Here is a 24,804-nt window from a genome sequence, read left to right as displayed (position 1 = left end):
GGTAACATAATCACTTGAGTAACATTTTTGCTTCTCAATTTCAAAAATAGAGCTTTGCACCTCAAGATTTTCCAAAGCTATATTAACAAGAAAATGTTGGTTGAAGTATAAATTAGGAACATACCAACATGTCATAATTAATGCCCCCAAATTAATAATTATTAGATATTAAAAGCTGTAAATGTACAGTGATGAGGCTTTCCTTACCTATAAATTCAGCAATACAATGTCTTTATGGGCCTAACTGAAATCTTAGCACGTCCAACTCTTAATTTAACACACTTCACTTGCATGGCCTTAGCTCTGACCTGGCCATTAAAGTTTCATGACCTTGGATAAGGCTCTTATCCCCAAAGTCAGTGTTTCACACTAGCTAATTTCTAAAGTTTTTGTGGGTCCATGATTATTTAAACTTAAAGACATTAAAAGCAAGGTTTGTCAATAAGAAACTTTATCATGATGTCTTCCTTCTCCTTCATTAGAAAGATAGACAGACACATTAGCCTCCTCCTCCTCCTCCTTTACATAGATAGACAGAGACACACACTAGCCACCTCCTCCATTACAGAGAGAGATAGATAATGGTATGTTAGTTTCCTGGAGCTGCTCTAAGTATTCCAAAAACTGGGTGGCTGAGATCAACAGAGGTATACTGTGGCACAGTTAGTTCTGGAGGTCGGAAGTGTGAATACAGGTGTCAACACAGCCATGCGTCCTCTGAAGGTCTAGGGAATAATCTGTTGTTCCAGGCCTCTCACCTAGTTTCTAGTAACTGCAGGTGTTCCTTGGCTTACAGATGGACATCCTCTCCCTGTGTCCACAATGTCTTCTTCCGTGTATATCTGTGCAAACTTCCCCCTTTTATGAAGACACCAGTCATATTGGATTGGGGCTCACCTTTATGACCTCAATTTAACTTGATTACTTCAGTCAAGACCCTATCTCAAATAAGGTCCACATTCTGAGGAACTTAGGTTTAGAACTTCAATCTCTCTCTTTTTGGAGGGTAGAAGAAGGGAGGAGGAAAGAGGACACAATTCAACCAGTATTAACTGGCACATTGGTTAAACTCTGTTGCTTCCAGACCCACTGCCTGATCTTTTCTGTCCTGTATCCCAGAGGCTGACTTCTGTGTACACCACCCAACCTTCATTGACTTCCAGATTCCAACTGGGTTCAGCCAATGGGAGGCACCCACAGGAGACCACAAGCTAATAGGAGAGAAGGTGGGGAATTTACCACCAACCCCCACCTCCTACCAGGCTCTTCTGTGGGCAATCAGTACAGTCAGTCACTCCAGGTCCTGATTCTGTCCACCAGCCCCTCTCCAATGCTTCAAGTTCTCACCAGTACAGGTAATTCCATTCCCTCTCCTTGACCCTTCTAGCATAAGACTGTCATGACTTCCCACTGTTACTAGTCCTTGGGTGCTTCACCATCTCCTCCTGATTGAAACCTGTACTACTGCCCACCCTTGTGTAAACAGTCCCTTCATTAATCTCTCTTTATCACCTTCATAATGTACCAATCATTTCTCACCAAGACACTCTCTGCTACGTAGGGATAAGCCAATTCTTTACTTCAGGTGATCTACATGATTTGTTTATCAAAATTCTGAACAGAAGTGTAACCTCAAGCACAGATGCCTCAAATCGATACCTGAAATAACTGGTAGCAAAGGCATCACTCTGTCATAATGCATTTGTTGGTCTTTTGCTCTCTCTCTCTCTCTCTCACTCACTCACACACACACACACACTCTTACATAATCATCTAGAGAAGCAGTTTGACAGAGTTTAATAGCATGGATTGTGGAGGCAGACCAGTTCACTTGGATTCTTGCCTCCACCACTTACTAGACTGTGTAAAATGAGCAACTTACTTAACCTTGCTGTATGCTAATAAAATGGACATAAAAATAGTGCACAAGTCACAGGGTTGCTACATGAGATATACAAATACTTACATTGATTTTATGATAACTAAATCAGCTAATATAGATCAAGAGTTCAGAACAATGCCTTGCTTATAGAAAATGTTAAGTATTAGCTGCCATTATTTTTTCCTCTGATGTTTTTCCCTTGATCTATACTTTAAAATCAATCTAGTCTCAATCATCTTATGTGGACCTCACCTGCCTAATGAAAGGTATGCTAGGAATATATAACAGCACAGCCAAAAGCACAGGCAATCATTTAACTTTTACTATACAAATTACCCATTGTTCAAAAGGTCAGTAAGACCTGTCACTCCTGCTATACCTGGCTCTCTGACCCTTATGGCAGTACATCTTAAATCAGGAGTTCTATTTCCTCACAAATCATTTTTGATGACTTCACATGCTGTCAGACAAGACTGATATTCATCAATCCCCTACCTGGGCTACTCCTGGCTACATGTGAGATACCACACTCCCATCCCATACCCCAAGCTCTTATTCAGCCTTTTAAACATGTTACCTCCTTCAGCCAGAGAGATGGCCCTTAATAGTGATTTTCATCCCAAAATGTGTATGCTTGATTTTGTTTAATTGTGGAAAAGACAACAACATGAAACATCATCAAGTTCAGTAGCATTTTAAGAAAGGGTAAGTAGTTGGGGAGAGCACCTGGGAAAAGAAATCCTCTGTGATCTTTGCAAACTATAAGCTTTCTTTTTAACAAAAAATGCCTTAGAAAAAAATTCCATTACTTGGTTTAGCTGAACATATGCCAAATGCAGTAACTACAAGAAACAAAGAGTGATTGCTGTTATCATATAAAGGTGGCTTTGAGATACTTTGAAGTGTACTGAATTTTGTGTTTATATATAAGCACTTATGTATTAATACATCAAAATATCTACATCCCAAGAAAGGTTCAACTTAGAAATGTTCTGAGTACTAGCTATGAGTTAAGAGTGGTAACTATAGAGTTCATTGTTATAAAAGCAGATTGACTGGCCAACTACATGACTAATTGGCAGAAGAGCCAAGTGGCCAAAAGCACAACTCTGAGGTGAGATGGCCCTGGTCTAAATCCTCCATCATTTATTGCATGACCGTGGGCGAGTCTCTATGGGCCTCAGGTTGCTCATTCTAAACTCATAGTTCTTAACCTCACACGTTATTGGGAAGATTAATTGAGGTTAAAATATACAAAGCATTTGGAGTAATTCCTGACACACAGTAAGCCCTTATACACTTTTAGTTCTAAGACTTCCAATTTTATACATGTAGTCCAGAACTATATACAGTTCCATAAAAGATCGTATTTACTTTAAAGTGAGTATTTTGCTGCAGTTACAGTTTTGGACTTTTCTCCTCCTCCTTATATGAGTCACACTGCTCATACTCACTTTAGCACAATATAAGTGATTTTGGAGAAGTTTTCACTGATGACTGATGTTTACACTGAAAGAGTAAGCTGAATCCTGAGTTCCTGTCTGGACTTGCTTGGAATTATAGAGATGAGGTTACTTACCATTTTAAATACAATGAATGGCTATTACCTTGTTTTCCTTTTGAGAAAAGGGCAAAATATTTTTACTATATGCAAAAATATTCCTGTTGACAATGTATTCATTGCTGTCTATGACCGCTAGTTTTCTTTCACATCAAGCAATTGGTTTTAAACAAATACCCATGAAAGAGGAAGAATGACTTCCTCAGCATATTCAGTACTTCTTAAAGGTCTCCCAGAAATAATACCCTCCGATTAGTATTTATCATCTTCCTTCCAGCATGGATGACTATGCTGCCTAAAGGAAGCCCGTTGCCAGCTAAGCCACATGAGGCTAATAATAATTAAGACTGGGCTGGGTGAAACCACATGTTACATTACAAAGAACTAACACCTCATCCAACTGAAATATGCTAGGAGAATAAAGGGGCCAGCAGACAACCAACTGTAAAAAATATTAAGAAACAGGTAACAATTAAAGTCATTCTTTCTCACCCCAACTAGATCTACTAACTACCAGAGTTACTTTCTCCGTATATTAAGTATTACCTCCGAGGATCTATTATTTTCCTATAAAAGTTAGCCAAGCCGCACAGCTTAACTAAGATATTTCTCTGTATTAGTTTCCAGGTACAGAAAGTGTATCTGTAAATAAAGCACACATTATTCATTGTTACCAGGATGCTATTAATTCTTGCTGTTCAGAAACTAAAACATCTATACAGGGCTTCTTTTACAGGCAAACAAATAAATCTCCTTAATAACACAGCTATGAGTATCATTTAATCATACCATGTATCTTCCCACTTATGATGAGGATACAAGTACTATCAGGCCACACTATCCACACTCTATGCCTTGTTTCTTCCACTAACCATCAAGAAGCCTAACATTTTATCTTTAAAATAATTTTAGATCTTAAAAGGTTTTCAGAGGAGAGGAAAATATTCAAGACAATGTTTAGAGTTAAAGATAGAATAGTCTAGAATTTATATGCCACATAATCAAACAAGAAATGGAATCAATAGACATTTTAAACAGGAAAATGGTATTATTCAACTGTGCTGAAAAGAACTCTGGTAGCAACATGGAAAATGTATCAGAGGAAACAGTTAAAGTAAGAGACCATGTGGGATCTGACCGTGAGAGGGAGACATGAAGCGAAACACTGCAAAAAGAGAAAAGAAAAACATTCAATATATATTTCACAGGTAGACCCCAAAAGACTGTATCTCATTGTATGTAGAGGGTGTAAAAATGGAAGAAGTTGAAAACAATGCTCATGTCTCTAACTTTGACTTGTGACTAAACATGACAATGTCAAGAGCCAAAATAAAATTGGAAGAAAGTAAGTTTGGTATGGAGAGCAGGCTAGGTTGGGTCGAACAATCACGGCATGTCATCACACATACATATCCAACAGATAGCTAAAAATATAGGCTTGATTCTTAAGAAAGCAGTCAGGTAGGCAAGAAGCCAAGGGCAGTGGGCAAAGGGAAAAGAGATCCAAGAAAAGAACTAGCAAAATACAGAACTCAGGATGAACCAAGAAAGAGGAGGAGAGTATATAACAAGGTACAAGGAAGTCTCAAGGAGGAAGTATTTACTGTGCCTGAGTTTGCTCCGAAATCAGCAAGTGTTCAAATTGTGGCCACTGTATTTAGCACTGAGAAGGTTCGGGAACTTTTTCAAGGAATTTCTATGAAGTATTGAACACAGAATTCTGATTTCAGTGAACTAAGGGAATAAACTAATTGAGGAATTAAATACTCTGAGTATTTGAAAAGAAAATGTGCCAGTTCAGCTCTAAATCCTGACAAAATCTACAAAGTCCAAGTATGTCACTACTGCATAGAAAATGGGAGAAAACAAAGGAATTAAAGGTGACTAAAATCCCTGAATTTAATTGATGGGTAGTGATATGAGGATCCAAGGACCTCAGCTGCACAGTCCAATACAGGAGCCATGAGCCTCAATGAGGCTACTGAATACTTTAAATGTAACCAGTCCAAGTTGAGACATGCTCTGTAAAACTCACACCAGATTTTCAAGATGTAGTATTTCAAGAAATGTACAATACCTTGCTTTAGTTTAATAGTTTAATAGTTTTAGTTTAATAGTTTAATGTTAATTACAGGTGAAAATAATATTTGTAATAAACTGCACTCAGTTAAATAAAATATATTCTTAATATTAGCTTCACCAGTTCCTTTCACTTTGTTAATGTACCAAGTAGATGATTTCAGATTACATATATAGCTCACATTGTATTTCTAGTAAACAGCCCTGATCTAGAGAATAAATACTGGAATCGGAGTAAGAGCAGGACTCAGAAAGGTTCTGTTGAAGCCAGCCCGTATGTATCACATTAGGGTAAAGTATATCAACAGGTCACCCAGAACAACTTCATGACAGTATTTAAGAAACTAAGGTCCTAACTGATTAGGTGGCTTACTCTGGTCATCTGGCTAGTTAAAAGCAAAACCCAAACTAGAACTAACCCGTGGGTATTACCTCTATTATTTTACGTCTTGAAATGTCAATGAAAATTTGAAAGCTTGAATTAAAAAAGATGACAGTAGCTTATTATAAACATCTCATTATAAGCCATATCCAATAAAATGATTTGCATATAGTAAAAAAAGTGTCTTCCAAACATATTGAAATCTCAACCTCAACAAACATGGAGTGCCCTATGTTCACCGCTCAAGCATTATTAAAACTAATCTTTCAAGGTACCCATGATACATTTTGCTTTTGTTTTATTTTGGGCAATATATATACTCTGAATTTATTTCCTCACAACCCCATACTAATTTTAAAGATAGTATCATCCATTCAAGTTTATGTTTCTTAAAAAAAATAGTTTTCAGAAAACATTTGAAAAAGTTCAAAGAATTTATTTAACTCTTGTGTTAACTACCAACCATTCAAGAGAGGTGACTCACTAAACCATCAGGGATTTTCAGCCCACTACTCATGAAAAGCTAAACATTAGTGAGTTCAAAGCACAGCTGCAGTATATGATGATATAATATATTTCAAATTCTGGCAGAATTTAAAGTCCTAATTTGCCCAGTGAAACCTTCAAAGCTCATTCAACCACTATGTTACAGGTCAGCCACAGTTTCATGATCAGTAACAACAACCAACCACAACCTTTGGCTATAATTTCTTCAATATTCCAAGATACTGTAAATCTGTTTATAATTCCCATGGAAAAAAAGGCACAATTTTTAAAAATAAATTTCAAACAAATCACAGCATTGGTGTTTATGTCATCCTACTCTGAAGTAACTTGCAGCTCACAGTGAGGAAATTACATTAATGTGTGTGGTAGACTCAGTATCAATATTCAATGAACTATTTACTATAAGCAACATTTTATAGGTCTTCAGTTTGGTATAAAGCCTCTAATTTGGCATAAAGGATTTTTTTTAATCTCAATTCTCAAAGCACCACTGAGAGCTAAGGCCACAAAATTCAAGCACGGTCTTCAATTTTTCACTGCTAGTTAAAATCTGGCTGTGTTTAGGACTTCACTGGTACAAGTTAACACATGGTTTAGACTCTGTTATGCTCCTACGAGGCGAAGCTTTGACACCTTGTTCAAGATCAACAAACCTGCTTACCACTTCTCCCATCCAACTCTTTACTCTTGCCTCAAAACTGTTACACACGCCAGCTCTAAAACCCTCTTGCTTCTTCTCTGGTCAAGTATGGACCACCCCAAATTTAAAATCAGATTCCAAATTCACACCTAGTTTTCTTTCAGCCCCTCTCTCTAATGACACTCATTACTTTCAGAATTACATCAATAGTTGGGCATGAGGCTCTATAAACTCATCATACACCATGTGTCTCTGCCTGCTCTACTTTAATCATGGGATACACATGCCTAGAAACTATGTCTGCTATTTCTGTTGTGCCACCTGACAACAGTTGCCACCAATGGTATGCTGTTAAACCAGGTAATTTTTTTAAAATTTTAAGCCCTGATGTGTAGTGTGTAGTGTTTGCCAAGTTTCATGATATAAATATGCCCACTGTGGCCAATTTCAAGCTACCAACAAGAAGTTGCTGAAAGCAGGGATGGGAAGATGTGGGTATACTGACTCTTTGGATCCAGTACAAACCACCATACCATGCAGAAACAATTGCTGATTTACTGAATATCAAGCTGCCATTCTAACAGGCCCACCAGCTAATTTTTGACAAGTTTCAAAAATGTCTATATTCAATTTTGTCTCATTCAAGACACATCCATCCAGTAGAATAGTAGGTTCCTTGAGGGGAAGTGCCTTTCTTGTCTATTTTCTTGACTGCTCTATCACAGAGACTACTTCTGTGCCCAGAGTAAGCACTTGGAAAGTATTTCCCAAATGAATAAATTGCCAATATTTAAAATAGAATAAAATATTATCTAAGTATCCAGTAGGAGCTGTGATATGCCTCCCATCATAAAATAAACTTAACCTACTCATGAGGAAAATAAAATAATCACAGAGAAAAGAACTGTCAAGTTAAAAGATACCTTAGAAATTATCAGGTGCTATCCCTTCATTTTATTAAAAAGTAAAACCTATCCACAGAAGTTAATTGACAAATTAATTGATGCACAGTCCCCCAGTATCAGAGTGAACTTAGAACCCAGGTCTCTTGGTATCTGGTCCAAATCTTTTTTGATTAGATAATCATTAACTGCCCCTTGGGTCACTGCCTATTTGAGCTATTAACCTGTTGGGAAGCTGCTAACATTTTGAAAAGCAGACTTTTTCATTTGTTTTCAACATTAATATACAATGCAGACCTACATTTGATGTAACATCTAATAAAATAAAAGCTAAGCTAATCATAAGAATGCCAGTGACTAAGAAAGACTAATTATAAAGACTATTTCTGTATATATCAAATGACCTTGTACCCAACATAGCATCACAGGAGTTGAGATTAGCCCAATTCTAAATGCATACCATCTTTAAATTTGGAATCATCTATGAACTTAATTATCTTGGTTATTATTCCCTCTATCTGATCATTAGTACAGAGGTCATACAAAATTAGTCCTTATATTGATTCCAGAAATGACTACCAAGATCATCTCACAATTCACAGGCATTAGAAGTAAGCTTTAAAAATGGCCAAGAATTAACAATTTTATAAGATTTTTAATTATATATACCTAATTATACATATATATGTTACATATGTTATTGGATTAATAAGAAAAATCTTTAGACAATATTTGGGATTTTTACTTACGTGTTTTTAATAAGACCTTAATTGAGATAGACTTCCAATAATCATAATATCCTGTACTGAATTTCTATGAATGGTTCAAGTAGGTTGACAGTCCCTAAAGTTGTTTCTATTAGGAAACAGATGAGTAAAGTAGAATGCAAGTGTAAATAACTGACCAATAATATATATAAAGCTGAAATTACAGTATTTTAACAAATTACAGATGTTAGATATGCTGCTCATGAGAAATTCTTTCTCTATTTCATTATTTGTTACCATTTTAAAAATCCACAAGGTAGTAACTGTGCTAAGAATCATACCTCCTTAGTGCTAAGAACATCACTCCCTCCGTTTTGAGAGCAAAAGTGAATATTCGAAGATAATTGCAGGAGGTTAAGTTCATTAGCCAATATTCCCCTAACACCTATGGCAGTTTTCTGATTTTTTTTCAGTAAGATCTTATTACTGTCTCATTATCCATACTGCTTTTCTTCCTTTTTTGTTAAACTGAACTTCACAAAAGCAGTTTAACCTTTCATTTAGAATCATTAAACTCATCCCTCTCTTTCACTAATAACTGATTTCCTTTATTAACTGATTTTCTTCCTTGATTTATTACAAATCTTTTTTGCCAAATCTGGATCCATTCTATTAATACATTCTTTACCTTCTTTCAACTCAATTAACACACTGTCACTGTTACCAAAGCTTTCCTATTATTTCTTCAAGTTCTTTTTGTTCTTTAAAGTTCCTCTCGTTGAATAATGAATTTTTAATAAACCTGGAATATGTTAATGATTCTTATTTAATTCTATGGAACAATTCATGTGAGACATACTACTCACACATAAGTATTTCCTACTGTATTGTTACAGCACTCTATGGTAACTTTCCCACAATTCAAATATCCAGATCTCTGCAATGGAACTTCTGACCTCCAAAAGCACAGAGAGCCATATTACAATTATCACATCCATAGCCAAATCCAACTGAATCAGCCTCTCTGTCAGCAATTTCAAGGACCAATACAGTTTTTAATAAAGTGAAACCCGTATTTCTTGAGAATTCAGTAAATATTAACGTGACCTCTGAATGTGAGGAAACCTGTCACTAGATTACGTGAAGAGCAACCTTTCATAATATGGGTCATTGAGGCTTCTCATTAATGGAAATAAACAATTACCAAAAAAAAAAAAAAAAAGTATTCCTGTTCCCTTCTTGGAAAGAAATGTTTTCCTGAGCTCCAAAACACTGATGAAGTTCAGTTCAGCTGTTGCTTTAAGCCCTTTCCCTTTCTTATCAGCCAGACACATTTCCCAGCAACTGCGATCTCTTCTCACCAAAAACAGTACCTGCTTTTTTTTTTGTAAAAGGAAAAGGGAAGTGGGAAGGTAGCTACTAATCTTAGATCAGGTAAGGTGATGTTTAAGTTTAGTTTTGAGATTCTTCCACATTTCAGGGACCTAAACTATGAAACAGATTATGGGATCTAGGGTCATTTTTTCTAAGAACAAGTGCACAGATTGACTGGTGGGAAATCATCTCATGTCGACAAAAAAGATGTCGATAATCAGAAAGAGATGAACCATTAAAGCCAAAAAACTCAACTCAGAATTACAAACGGTAAAGAAATTGTCAGCCACGGGAGGCTGGAGAGGGATCCAAGGAGGTGAGCTGCCCAAATGGAAGAAGGCGCGAGGAGCTGACATAGAGCAAAACAGCACTTTATTGCAGTACAAGCGGGTGGCGCCCAGGTGTACGCACGTGTCCTTTCATAATGCCCACTCATGCTACTAGCGCATGCGTACATTTACTTCTTACCTCACACACATCCAAGTTACTGTGAACTTTGACCTGGGTCCCACGGCCTACTCACTTAAGACTGCCAACAGAAATGGAAGATTTCTACAGCTTCTTATTTTGAGTAATTTTAAACAAACAGAAGAGAATTTTGCGCTTAACTCTTGTAAAACACCTGTCTGCCCACTTTTCATTTTTTTCAATTTTCAGTAATTTCAACTGAAGACATAATCTTAATAAGCATATAGTCATCTGATCCCTTTGACCAAAAAGCCCCCAGTGTTCAAGTCTCCTTCTCCATTCTAAAATTCGTTTAATGAATCAACACGGTTTCTTTAAAAAATGTCAAATCAGTTTTGACTCTCGCTTCAAAAGTATGCGACATAGTTTTCCAATATTCTGAGGAACTCATTTTTATCTCTGGCTCCCTACAATTTAATCTTGATTCTTAAGACTATTCCCATGCAATTTTTTAAATGGAAGAGACCTAAGCAATCTATCAGTCTATACTTTTTACTTTGCAGGTGCTCAATCTGACCCAAAGAGTAGTTAAGACCTCTGCACGGTCACTTAGCCACTAAGTGATAACACCTGAAAGCAGCAAGATTTCCGGCCGCCTAGGCCTGTTACACTTGCGCCAAGGAACTGGAAGGTAGAGGCTTACAGGTTTGTTTTACGTAAAAGAAAATAATATGTTTTAATTAGTTAGGCAAGTATTTCAATAAAGTGTTTTCAAATGCTTAATAAGAATCTTTCGTAAAAGTTCTCTGCTTTATACATTCTAAGGATAGCATTAGAACCAGTTTTACCTTTCCATTGCTTAACACAATTTTCTATTGCCACTCTAACAAATTAAAACAAACATAGGGTATGTGGAATCTCAAAAAATGACACAAATGAAATTATTTACAAAACCAAAAGGGACAGACATAGAAAACAAACTTATGGTTACCAAAGGGGAAGTTGGGGGAGGGATAAATTGGGAGTTTGGGATTAGCCGATACAACAAAGAACAAGGTTCTACTGTATAGCACAGGGAACAATATTCAATAATTTGTAAAGCAAACACTGAAAAACAATATATATGTGTAACTGACTCACTATGCTGTACAGCAGAAACTAAAGCATTGTAAATCAACTATAATTCAATTAAAAAAATAAACAAGCAAACAGGGGTTTAAAATAACACCCATTTATTATCTTACCTTTCTCTAGGACAGAGTCTGGCAGGTCGGCTGGATACTCTGCTTAGGGTCTCAAGGCCAAGTCAAGCTGTCAACTGGTCTGGGCTTTTATCTGGAGACTGGCGGAGAGTCCATTTTCAGGCTCGTAAGATTGTTGGCAAAATTCAGTTCTGTGTGGTTGTAGGACTGAGGGCCTCTTTTCTTTGCTGGTCTTTAGCAAGAAGTCATTCTTACATTCCAGAGGTAGCCAGTTTTCCTCTGCTTTCACGGCCCCTCAATCTTTAAAGCCAGCAACACTGCGTGGAACACTGCTCCTGCCTAGGCTTTCTCTGACTCATTCCGGGTACCCTCCTCACTTCCGCCTCTGCCTCCGCTTTTAAGGATTCCCAAGATTACATTGGGCTCACCTGGGTAACCCAGGCTAGCCTCCGCTTTTAAGGATTCCCGGGATTGCATTGGGCTCACCTGGGTAACCCAGGCTAGCCTCCGCTTTTAAGGAGTCCCGGGATTACACTGGGCTCACCTGGATAACCCAGGCTAGCCTCCTCACTTTACAGTCAATTGAAGGTTCACCTTAATCACATCCACAAAGCTGCTTTGGCAACATAAAGCAATGTATTCATGGGCACAATATGGCATCATATTCACCATTCTAGGGATTAGGGCATGGAATCTTCTTGAGGACCAAAATTCTGCCTACTACACTTAGCACCTATTTTATGTAACTTTAAAGAAATGTGACTTTTTTAAACAAATCATATTGTTCAAACTTAACAACTCCAACAAAAATATACATTTTGACCTCTAACATTTATACATCCATTTCCAGGAATGTCTCAGGTTGGCCCTGCTTAGATCCAGTACCCACCCCGTACCAATCACCAGGCCAGCTTAATAGGGATGTAACCAGTGCAATCGCCCATGCATCTAGGCTCAGAAGAGCCCCACACGGGGCTTAATTAATACTCTGCAGTTGTCATCTTGAAATTCTTAATACCCTGAATTTGTTTTTTAAGTAAATTCTAATAGGCAATGGAGCATGTACTGAGGGTTTGTTTGTTTGAAAACAAATATATTTCTCTTTCATTTTCCATAATAGTTTCAACAGGTACAGTATTCTAAGTTGGGATTTTTTTTTTCCTTTAGCACCTTAAAGATGTCATTCAGTTATCTCCTGTATCCCATCAGTTGAAAAGTCAGCTACATTTTTACTTCTCTGAAAGTAAAATATCTTTGTTTCCTTTTAAAATCTCTTTTTCTTTGGTTTTCAGTGGTTTGACTACCTACCATGAGCCTTAATTGTGGTTTTTCCATTGTATTTATCCTGATAGGAGTTGTAGTATTTCTCAATTCTGTAAGTTGATATCTTTCATGGGTTTCTGACAATTCTCAGCCTTTATCTATTCAGGTATTGCTTCCCCACACTCACGCCTAGATATTCTAACTGGCCTATCACTCAGCTCACATTCTCTCCACAGCTGTGTCTAATTTGCTGTTAAACTCATCTATTGAGTTCCTCACTTCAATTATACTAGTTTTCACTTCTAGAATCCTTTTCAATTCTCTTTCTAGATTCTGATTCTCTAATGAAATCCATCTTTTCATCAATTTTAATATATTGATTATAATTATTTTATAGCTCATGTCTGATAATTCCAAAAGCCAGAACTCTGTGAGATTGTTTCTACTGTTTGTTGTTTTATACTTTTTTTAATCTTGGTCCTGCCTTGAAATATACATGGTAATACTTTTTAGAATGCCAGGTGCTATGTGTAAAACTTACAGAGACTGCATGATGCCTCTTGCTTCTGGCAATGACAGAGAGTTAAGGAAAAAGCAGATCAACTTAAAATAAGGACTGAGTTTATCAGAGGCTGCATCTCAATTTTTGTAACCTATAGTCTACTTCTAGTTCTCCCTAACTGCTAGGACGTAGCCCTTCAGGGATCCCAATTAAAAGTTTAGAGTGTTTTACCAGGGTCCTGCACCTTCCTCCCTGAATTCTAGTTTGTGATTTCTAAGCACTGTGAAACTGCCAAAAATTACGCTCAGTATCTCCCATCTTAGCTGCCACTGCTTCTCAGCCTCATGGCCTGTGCTGTTTACAAAAGGACAAATAACCAAGTCAAAAGAGACACTGGATACAGGGCTCAACCCATTGTGTTTCTCTTCACTCTGGGATCTTTGCCCCTTGGTAGTACTACAATGCCTTTGGATATTCTTTTTAATACTGCTTTCTCATTTTTTCAGTATAAGCCTTAGTTTGAAATAAACTAGTCTCATATACCTGAAAGTGGAAATCTTATCTTACTCAAGGTATTAACTGATTACAGTGGTCTCTCTGTACATACACATCCATATTTTATTGGTGCCAAAATTATTAAAGACAGATTGACATACCTATGGGATAATTTAATTTTCTGTTATATTTTATGCTTGAAAGCTAAACTGTTAACTTCTTAAAATGTTCAAGTATTTCTCTGTTAGAATTTTTATTTAAACTTATATTCAAAATGCTTCTCCTTAAGAGTTCAATCCTTACATATAACGAACAATGTGTATTTGGGAGTGCCATCTTTGTAAGTGGTGTCTTGCACTTATTTTTTTTTTAAATAAAGTAACAGGGTTCTCAGGGACTGGATTTTTTCACAATAAAAATTAAAAGTTACAAACATAAGTACCCACTGTTTCACAGAATGCTCCCTGTATAACTTTGTTCTTTGACAGTTTCTAGTCATCTCTCAAAGGATAACAGATTTATGAAATGGGTCAAGCAGAAGCTATGGATATCACCTATAGTTACATTACCATAAAATCTCAATAATTCACAACTGAAATTTATGATCACTGAAACATTTCTAAGCTATAATTTGTCTCTGAACTAAGAAAATGTTTTATTGCATAATTAAAGGTATAAAAATTGTGAAGGCAGTTTATCTTACTCAAGAAAAGAAATTGCTCTTAAGGACTACCTTAAGGGCACCAACATTCTGTACGCCTATGAATAGTATTTATAAAATCAGTTTAATCCATATCAAATAAGAGCAATAATACTCACAATGTTTCATTTTTTTAAGTATCATTTGTACGTATACCTAGTCACAAATGCAAATTATTATGGGTAATTGAAAGGCTCAAAAAGTAAATCTCTCATCAAAACAAACTGCAGCCCAGGATTTTCACTCTCTAGCATTTTTACTATCAATTAATTAAAAACAAAAAACAAAAACCTAGGCACCTCTTTCTTTGGAAGTCATGGTCTTTCTAAATTTGTGTCCTTGAAATGTACAATATTAACTACAAACTCAAAAAAAATTTGGCTTTAAACCCCCCCAAAAAATATGAGTAAGTATAGATAGACTAGGTAAGTATTCACAATTATATTCTACCGGCTCAACAGATTAACTGGTTTTTTATACAATTAGAGATCATTATTCAGTATTATCATTGCTCTGGGCGTTTGTTTCAAAACATAAATTTTGTTTTTTAGCAGACTACAATTAATTTCCCTTGGTAAGTCAAGGGACCTTTAAAGATTTACAAGCACTCAAGACACAAAGGCACCAGCATCTTTTTCTTTTTTTTCAAAGACTATTCTATTTCATCTACTTCCCTGGCTCAAATCTTCATAACTGTTGTCTCACATTTACTACTAAAGATGTAGCCATCACAGTGGCCATCTGTCAGAAAGTAGCAATTAGTTTAGCATGTTGCAAACCAGCTGTCAAAACTGTATGCATACTGTATGTTCATAATAAAGTATTATTGCTATTAATGAAGAGATTACATTTTGGAATCACTGTATCAGAAATTTCATTACAGAAATGGGAATAATCTGATAGATACAGAGATACTAGGGCCTGCATGACTTCTTTGCTAAGAATGAGTAAGTCTCCTCAACCAAATCATCACCACACTATATAAAGGCTTATAGTTTGACGGTTAAGAACATAGGATTGGACAGGAAGGTTCAAACCTGCACTCTTCCATTTATCAGGCAGCTGCAGGCTCCTAAGCAAGTTACTTAACATCACTGTACCTCAGTGTTCTCATCTATAAAATAGGGATAACAACAGTACCTATTTTATTGGGGCTTTTTTTAAAGAAGGATTAAATAAAAATAAATATAAAACTCTTAGCCCAGTGATGAAAAATAATAAATATTAAAAACTGTCATGAGGCACATGAAAAGATGTTCAACATCACTAATTATTAGAGAAATGCAAATCAAAACCACACTGAGGTATCACCTCACACCAATCAGAATGGCCATCATCAAAAAGTCTACTAATAATAAATGCTGGAGAGGGTATGGAGAAAAGAAAACCCTCCTACATTGTTGGTAGGAATGGTAAATTGGTGCAGCCACTATGGAAAACAGTATGGAGCCTCCTCTGAAAATTAAAAATAGAGCTACTATATGATCCAGCAATCCCACTCCTGGGCACATAACTGGAAAAGATGTAAACTCTAATCTGAAAACATACGTGCACCTCCATATTCACAGCAGCACTATTTACAAAAGCCAAGACATGGAAATGACCCAAATGCCCATCAAGAGATGACTGGTTTAAGATGTGAGATACACACACACACACACACACACACAGGAATACTACTCAACCATAAAAAAAATATTGCCATTTGCAGCAACATGGATGGACTTAGGGATTATCATACTAAGTGAAGTAAGTCAGACAGAAAAAGACAAATATATAATATCACTTATATGTGGAATCTAAAAAAAAATACAAATCAACCTATATACAACACAGAAACAGACTCACAGACATAGAAAACAAATTTATGGTTACCAAAGGAGAAAGGGAGGTGGGGAGGAATAAATTAGGAGTACGAGACTAACAGATACAAACTGCAATAGATAAACTAGATAAGCAACGAGAATTTGCTGTAGCACAAGGAACTATATTCAGTATCTTATAATAACCTATAGTGGAAAATAACCTGAAAAAAAATACATACATATATAACTGAATCACTTTGCCTGAAACTAACACAATACTGTAAGTCAATTATACTTCAATTAAAAATCAATTAATCAGTTAATTAAAAATCAATTAATCAGTTAATTAAAGAGAATCCATGCTACACACACACACACAAAAAAAAACTATTGTGGTTACTTCTTTTTCTCTTTGTAGATTTGCATGTCTTTTTCTCTTTATCTTTGGACCTGGTCACCCCAACACTCCCACCAACACAGTGTTTTGCATCATACCAACCACGCTAGTGTTTTTCCACCTCAGACTTTAAGATCTCATCTTAGTTCACAGGAGACACGCTCCAGGAAAGCAGCGGTTTACAATGCAAAAAGGTTTATACACAGCATTTGTCCAATTGAAGTGTAGTATGTGTCACAGAGGTTATTTCAAATTTTCTACTATCCACATTAAAAAAGGAAAAATAAATAGGTGAAATTAATTTTAATAGTATATTTTATTTGACTGAATATATCCAAAATATTATCAATTTAACAAGCGGCAGTAGCCACATTTCAAGTGCTCAATACATCTACTGTATCAGACAATAGATGTTTGTAGTCAAATGGACCTAGATTCAGATTCTGGCTCTGCCACTTACTTGCCACTTCCTTGATAAATTTCAGTTTCATCACGTTAAAAATAACTATCTCCACAAGACTTAGTGTATACAGAAGTAGAAATATAATGTTGTACCTATGAAACTTATATAATATTATAAACCAATGTTACCTCAATAAAAAATAAATGGAAAAATAAATAAAATGTCTACCTCCCACAAAAATAAAATAATACCAATCTCCAGATATAGTTATGAGAATTAAAATGACATACACAAAGCACTTAGCGCAATGCCTGACATGCAGGGGTGCTGGTTAAATGAGAATTCCCTCACCCTAACCTGCTCAAGAACTGAATGCTGACTCAATATAGTATAATCTGTGACCTAGCCTTAATTCCTTCCCTTCTATCCCTACTGTAAACTATAGCCTTTTCCCTCATACAGCTCTCCCTCCTTGCTTCCTGGCATCTATAAAGTTGACTGTGTGGACTTCTAGAAGCCATGGAAGCTCTTAGTCATGACCCAAATATGTGGTCCCGAAAAGTTAAAAAGACCTGTGCCTGAAAATTTCCTTCTCCTCGTCCCTGTCTCATCCACCTCCCCAACTGTTACCACTGCCACAGCTTCCCCAGCAACTACCAGCAACAGCAATGCTTCCCCATTTGGAGAAAGACTGACCCTCAAACACTAAAAAGGACTATTCTGCAAAATAACTGGCCAGAATGCTTCAAAAGTGTCAAGGTCAAAAGAGACAAAGAATGACCGAAGAACTATCAAAGATTAGAAGAGTCTAGAGAGACATGAAAATTAAAACTGAAACATAGGATCCTAGGTAGGATCCTGGTCTAGAAAGAGGACATTGGTGGGAAAAGATGAAATTCAAATAAGGTCTGTAGATTAGTTAACAGTATTGTATCAATGTCAGTTTCCAGATCTCCATAATTGTACTACGGTTGTATACAATTTTAATATTAGGGGGTTATAAGATGAATAAGGTCTGAGGAGCTAATGCATAATGTGGTGGTGATAGTTAATAACACTGTATTATATAATTGAAATTGGCTAAGAGAGTAGTAGGACTTAAATGTTCACACACACAAAAGGTAAATAGGTCATGGTCGTGTTAATTAATTTGAGGAGGGGAATTTTTTTTCAGAATGCATACATATATCAATTCATCCCAGTGTACACTTAAAACATCTTACAATTTTTCTGAAAAAGGAGAAAAAAAACTAACCATTTTGTCTATTTTACCTTAATAAAGCTGGAAAAAAATATTAGGTGATATATGGGAACTCTCTATACTATTTTTACAACTTGTCTTTAAGTCTAATAATATTTCAAAACCAAAAGTTAAAACACTTTTACATGTGATTATTTGAAACTTTATTATGAAGAAACTTCTGTCCCAATGGAACTGTTTATTGCTGTATCAGGAGAAAATAGTGCTACTTATGTTAAGTCTATGGTAATAAGGCCATCACACAGGCTAATGAAAGGTCAATTCCAAAGTATGGACAATCTACCTTAATCACCATTATTAGTTTGCAGATACACTCAGTAATATTGAGGACTTGATGACACCAAATAATGTTTTGTGTGACCAGTAATGCTATTAAATAAATATACCTTTGTCACAACATTACTGAATAATGTGCTTAACCGATAGCTCCACTGATACCACCAACCTTTTACAGAAAGTGACAGGAAAAGATAAGGAAGAGATGCAAAGAAGTGTATTCCAATATACACCCCTCCCCCACCCAAATCTTCTTTGCTTTAGGAAATGGCCTTGGTCACTAGGCTCTGAGCGAAATTTCTTGCAGTAGAAGAGACAATCTGCTCTGCTACATCTTGTGTTCTTGCAACACAAATTAGTTCATACGCAACTGCTAAATAGAGAAACAATTTCAGTATAAAGCAGAAGCTGCATTGGTTCACATCTGATTTTCTTCCCAGATCATTAATGGTTTACTTCATTAATAAGAGCAACTGAAGGCTAAGTACACTAATGGCAGCAAGCTAGGAAGGAATCAGTATTAAACATTCAACCTTTCTCTTAGAAGTGCCTGTTGCAAGGTTAACCTGGATCTTTATTCAAAAAATAGTAAAGTTATAAATAAGTAAATAAAACAAAGTAACACAAAACAATGAGCCAAGCGTACATCTCTGGGATCAGTACATTTTTACAAAGCTTGTAATCTCTTCTCTACTTGTAACCTCTGATGATAATGCCACTTGCCCTTACAAACACAGACAACCTCAACCCTTCCTTAGATCACCTTCCATCAAGCTACCTTCATCTTTCTTAAGTAAAACCCAACATTTACTGCAGTGTTTATTTATTAGAAAGTTCATATATCTTTTAAATGGTGCTATAATTTTTATTGGAAGTGTTATTCTTTTCATTAGTGCTCTGATTACAAAGATGCATAAGCCCAGTAATTTAAGTATGAATTTGCAACAAAGTTTTCCAGAAATGCATAGATAATATTATAGTAGAAATGCTGCACTTCCACATACTCTGAATACATAAAACACTGTCCCAGGATAATTTAAAATATAAACTGTCATACTACCTTCTTTCCAAAGATTACTTATGTATCAATGAAGTGTATTAATCACAACAATTTGTATCATATATTTTATATTTAGCCATAAATTCAAAATTTAGTCATGCATTTCTGTATTAGTCACACATTTCTTACATAGATAGGATATTCTAATGTAAGGACATGTGTCTAGAAAGCATTTTTGCTCATAAAATTAAAAACTTTAAACAGTGTCTTTCACTGTATTACATCATGCTAAAGACGATTTTAGTATGACTTTTTGTTCCTCGACAGAAAGCAACAATTACTGCTTAATGATTATTTGTTGTTATATGATACCAATCACTAAGCATTCTTATATGTAAATAGCTCCTGCTAGCAACAAGCATTATGAAACAAAATCTGTTATTTGTACATGACAGAGATATAGCACATAATTAACTCATTAAAAATACAGATCAGCCGAAGTAGCCATAATTTATCAACCTCAATTTGAATATACTGTTTTTGAAATTAATTTATATAATAAATACCAATCATTTAAATATTTACAGAAAAGAATAGCGTTCTCTTTTTTACATAGTCTGTGATATGCTAGGGTACTTTTATGGACCTGTACAACCCTGAATTTCAAGGAGCCTTTTTTTTTCCAATTACCTATTCAAATTCACTTGGTTACAGATAGTCAGCATGTTTCTCATGGGGAAAAAAAAACACTGCACAATTGTCTGCTTACAGTGTGACCTCTTTCACTTGGGTGAGTATCCTCTCCATCACCGACTAAGTGAGGATGCAACCTTGTCAAACCAAAGGCAAAAGAATAATGAGTGCACAACAGGCTAACCCAGCATGGAAAGGTTGTTAAAGAGGTTGCAGAAACAGTAGCCTGAATGACAAAGTAAAAGTATACTCCAGAGAGTAGGTTAATATTAAAGAAAGCACTTAAGAACATGAGAAGCATTTAATCCTCATCCTTGGGGCTCTGCCAAACAAAACTCCACTCAATTTTATTTATTTCATTAGTTACTAACCAGATTTAGTTAATACGTTTTCAAATAAATCTTGGTAGAACAGGCTTGACAGAGACACATTTAGAAAATACCTATTTCCACAAAGCACTAGCCAAAGGTAAGTATGAGCAAGTAGATAACATTTTGCTTTTACCAAATGATTATAAATTATCTCCCAACAAGAAAGAATCATTTCAACTCAAGAATCAGAAATATAAGTTGGAAGTCTTCACCAAACAGTAGGATTTTACTATTAAAACAAATGATAGTACTGCTACATTAATTGCTACCCCAATGCACTAACCAGCATAACAGGAAATCATTTTAGAACATTTTTATAAATAGTAGAAATTAGGCAAGTTCTGTTGCAGTCTTCTCAGTGTGAATCTACTTTTAAAATAAACAAACAAATCTCAAATCTAAACCACTGAAGCATTTACTTGGACTATGTATTATTTCATTTTGTCAATTATGTACACTTTGACGTTCCTTTTCTATATTAAGATTAGAATGAAATTTTTGTTCCTGACCAGTCATAATACTTTAACAGAGAAACAGTGCCACCTTTTGGCCCCAAACACAAGCCTCCAGTCTACTAGTCTTCCAAACTTCCTTCTTTTCAGTTAAATTACTCATAAAAAACAATTGTCACTGAATTTCATGTCACAATTATCATCTTCTGGAAATATTTTGTAGCTACACAAGCTCATTAACCATGAGAGTAATATGATAGTGGCTTCCAAGATGCAAAATTTCAAAATAACCCAAATACCAAATACATGTACTCTAGATCATCAGTACAATAATTTCTAGTCAACATTTCATTAACCACATTTTGCCAAATTCAAGTATGTCAATCAACTGACATATTTTAAGTATAAAAAAATCCTTTTTAATAGCACTGTCACATTTTAAAATTGATTTTTAAATGCATTACATTTTAAATGGACCTATTAATTTAATAATTGACAATATGGTATAAACATTAAATTACTAGTTAACTCAGATTTTTATAAATAATCTATTATACAAGTATTGTAACTTCTGATTTACTTACACTAATGACACAATGTCACCACGTTGTACTTCAAAGTTCCTCACTTTCCAGTGGTTCAAAAGTACCACATCAGATGACTGGCTCCCCCCAGGATTTAAAGATGGCTAAAAAATAAGAAGAAAGAGACACATTTATCATTTGTATTTTTTCAATCTTCATGGTTCCCTGCACTTCATAGCTATAGCGCAGTGCAATAAAACATTTTTAATATAGTAGCTTTCAATAAATTGCTGTTCTAAAATAACTGCAAATGATGAATTTTCAAAAAGGCTCACTGCGATTCTTCACAGGTGAACCAGGAAAAAAAAAAGATAATACCAATACTTATTTGAAAGGAAAATGTGTTAGATATTCAAATCTTTACTAAACTCCAATAAAGAGATCTGGAAAGCTTTAAGAAGAATTAAGAGGCGAAGTCAATCAAACCTCCCAACAGAATATTCAGACAAGCTCTAACTCCACAGTAATACACAGCATTGTTCCATCTGGGGAAAAACAGAAATAATCTCAAATCAACCAGTAAAGTAACCATATGAAGAAGTGAAGGGACCAGAAGAAACAGTGATGGGACAATCTTGGAAAACATGGGAATTTCCTACTTTGACCTCTCTTTTCTCTGAAGAGCATGCATCAAGGGTCCTGGTCCCAGTTTAAGCTTAATAAGAAGCCTTCACCCTAGGATTCAGACAAGTCTAGGTATGCTGAGGATGGATGGGGCAGGAACTAAGAAACATTTTGGGTAAGAATTCATCTGAAGGTCAGAAAGCATCTAGGCAGAAAAAAAAAAAAAATTGATCGGGAAACTATGAAGTCAACATACCTGAGGTGGAAGTGAGGGACAAAAGAGTAAGAAAATCTAGGAGAATATTTTCACCAGTGACTCCCCAAGGCCTCTGAGAAGGTCATGAGGGGAAACAGCAATTTCTGTGGTGGTGGGAAAAGTACCAAACCATAAGTATAGCTCTTCGCTTTTGCAGGTGGTGGCAGCAAGAGGAGACATAGCCACGGCAACCCAGGAGGGACCCAGCAAAGCAGTGGATGCCAGCCAACAGCAGTGGTGACATACTCTTTTTTAAAGATTTCTGGAACTACTTGTGGATTTTCTACAAAGCAAATGTGGGCGAGGCTGTAGAAATTTTGTGTGGGGGCTATTATCATGACCTTACTTTCAATCTCCAGATTTTTTGTGGCCAAGAAATATCTGTCATCCTTGGAGATCTCAAACACTCCTACAGCTTTTACCAGCAACTTTATGTGATAATGCCTGAGTATCTCTAAGTTTAGTTTTGGAGTCACTGCTCATCACTTCACTTGACTACTATAAAATTCACCATGATTAAATGGAATTTGTCATCATTTCCTACCAAAAAAAGTTTTCTTTCTCATTCTCTTACATCCTATTTACCACTTTCCCAGTCAACCAACTTAAAATCTTACTTATCTTTTTACTTCAAATCCAACCAGTCATCCAGCTAAAGGGACTTTTTCCTTCATAATGTCTTTTACTTACGGTCCATCTTTTCCGTATTTCAAGCACCAATCATCATATAATTCATCATATACCTGTACTAATCAGTCTCTCACCTTCAACTCAAAAACCATTCCATTTCTTTCTAGTTATGTGATCTTGAGCAAGTTACTTAACTTTATTTATTATGCTTCAATCTCCTTACTAGTAAAATGGTGATATTTAGTAACTATTCCCTAATTAGTAATTGAATAATAATAGCTAATACTTACCGAGTGCTTACTATGTGCAAGACATTGCTCTAAGGCTTTACAAATATTAACTTACTTGGTAAGATCATGCATTTAAAGTTCTTGACCCATACTTAAACTCTCAAACTTCTATTACTGATATTACAAAATCACAATTTTAATTAGAGGTAGTTTTGTATCTTCCCAGGTTTCTCCCTGGCTTCATCCCTAATATGGAACAGAGTTGATATGGCAGGATAAATCCATGGGGTTTTGTTGGGCCATGGTGCAAGGGAAATGAGTTTTAGCCATCACATAGTTGGGTTAGGCTAAGAGTTAGCCTTCCAATGGGGTTTATTCTCTCTCATCCATATTTCTCATTCATATTCTCTCTCTCTCTCTCTCTTCCTCTCCCTCTCTGTCTTTGATTTCAGCGTTTGCAAGTCCTTTTCCCTTATTTCTTTCTATTTTCCTTCCTATGTAACTGATACAGCAAAGGTAGCCTAGAGAAAGACCACCTGCACCATAAAGAGAAAATCTTCCCACTGCACTTTCACTGGGTCCATTTCTTTTCCTTGTCATCAGAGTAGTGAAGAATAAAAGTGATTTAATTCTTCCAACTGCTCTTTCAGAGTCTCTTTTATTGGTTTTCAAAAGTTGGTGATTACAATTCGTAAGAAATGCACTTTACACTGTACTCAATACACACATGCACAAACACACATCTGAGCAAAATCTCACAAAACAGTAATTACCTTTACTATGTATACCCTGATATTTTTCTATTCTTTCCTAATCTATGTTTTTAAAATTATGTCTATAACCAACCATATTAATTTCCCACCCACTATTACTGGTTTTGTAACCTACTAAGTTGTAATCCATAGTGCTAAAATTATAGCTTTAGATAATTCTTCTCTAACCATTATTCTATGAAGGTTGCTTTTTTTCTGGAATTCTACCTTCAATTCTTTCATCTCTGTCTTTAAATTATTTCCTTAGAAAATCTCATCAGTATTCTCAGTTGCAAATACCACCCATATACCTATGACTCTTAAATGCATAATCCCAAACCACTTCCTCCTCCCCATACTCAATCCATAGTACCTCCTACTACAGCACTTAGCATGCTGTCACATCATTTTTATTTACCTGTCTGCCTCCAGAACTAAGCAGGAAGCACTTTTTATCCATTACTGGGACCCTGGTTAAATTTACACTCTAACCCCGACTGCGTTTTCTGAGATTCTAGCACATAAT

The 24,804-nt window shown here is 35.7% G+C and overlaps 1 protein-coding gene across 19 annotated transcripts in view; it reads right to left on the bottom strand.

Moving 5' to 3' along the window:
* The window catches only part of IMMP2L (inner mitochondrial membrane peptidase subunit 2), a 937,771-nt gene that overhangs the window by 854,979 nt on the left and 57,988 nt on the right, over window positions 1-24,804 (bottom strand). For all 19 annotated transcript variants that reach the window (XR_012508114.1, XM_074367202.1, XM_074367215.1 and 16 more), the window contains one exon: window positions 21,847-21,950. Coding sequence is in view for 18 of the 19 variants with exons in the window: in XM_074367202.1 (XP_074223303.1) it covers window positions 21,847-21,950 (104 nt within the window). In the remaining variant the exon portion in view is untranslated. The remainder of the gene's footprint in view (window positions 1-21,846; window positions 21,951-24,804) is intronic.

The sequence above is a fragment of the Camelus bactrianus genome, chromosome 7 (genome assembly GCF_048773025.1).
Source record: "Camelus bactrianus isolate YW-2024 breed Bactrian camel chromosome 7, ASM4877302v1, whole genome shotgun sequence".
In the NCBI taxonomy this organism is placed as follows: Eukaryota; Metazoa; Chordata; class Mammalia; order Artiodactyla; family Camelidae; genus Camelus; species Camelus bactrianus.
Note: the sequence above shows the minus strand (reverse complement) of the source record. Positions and strands in the feature narration are given on the sequence as shown.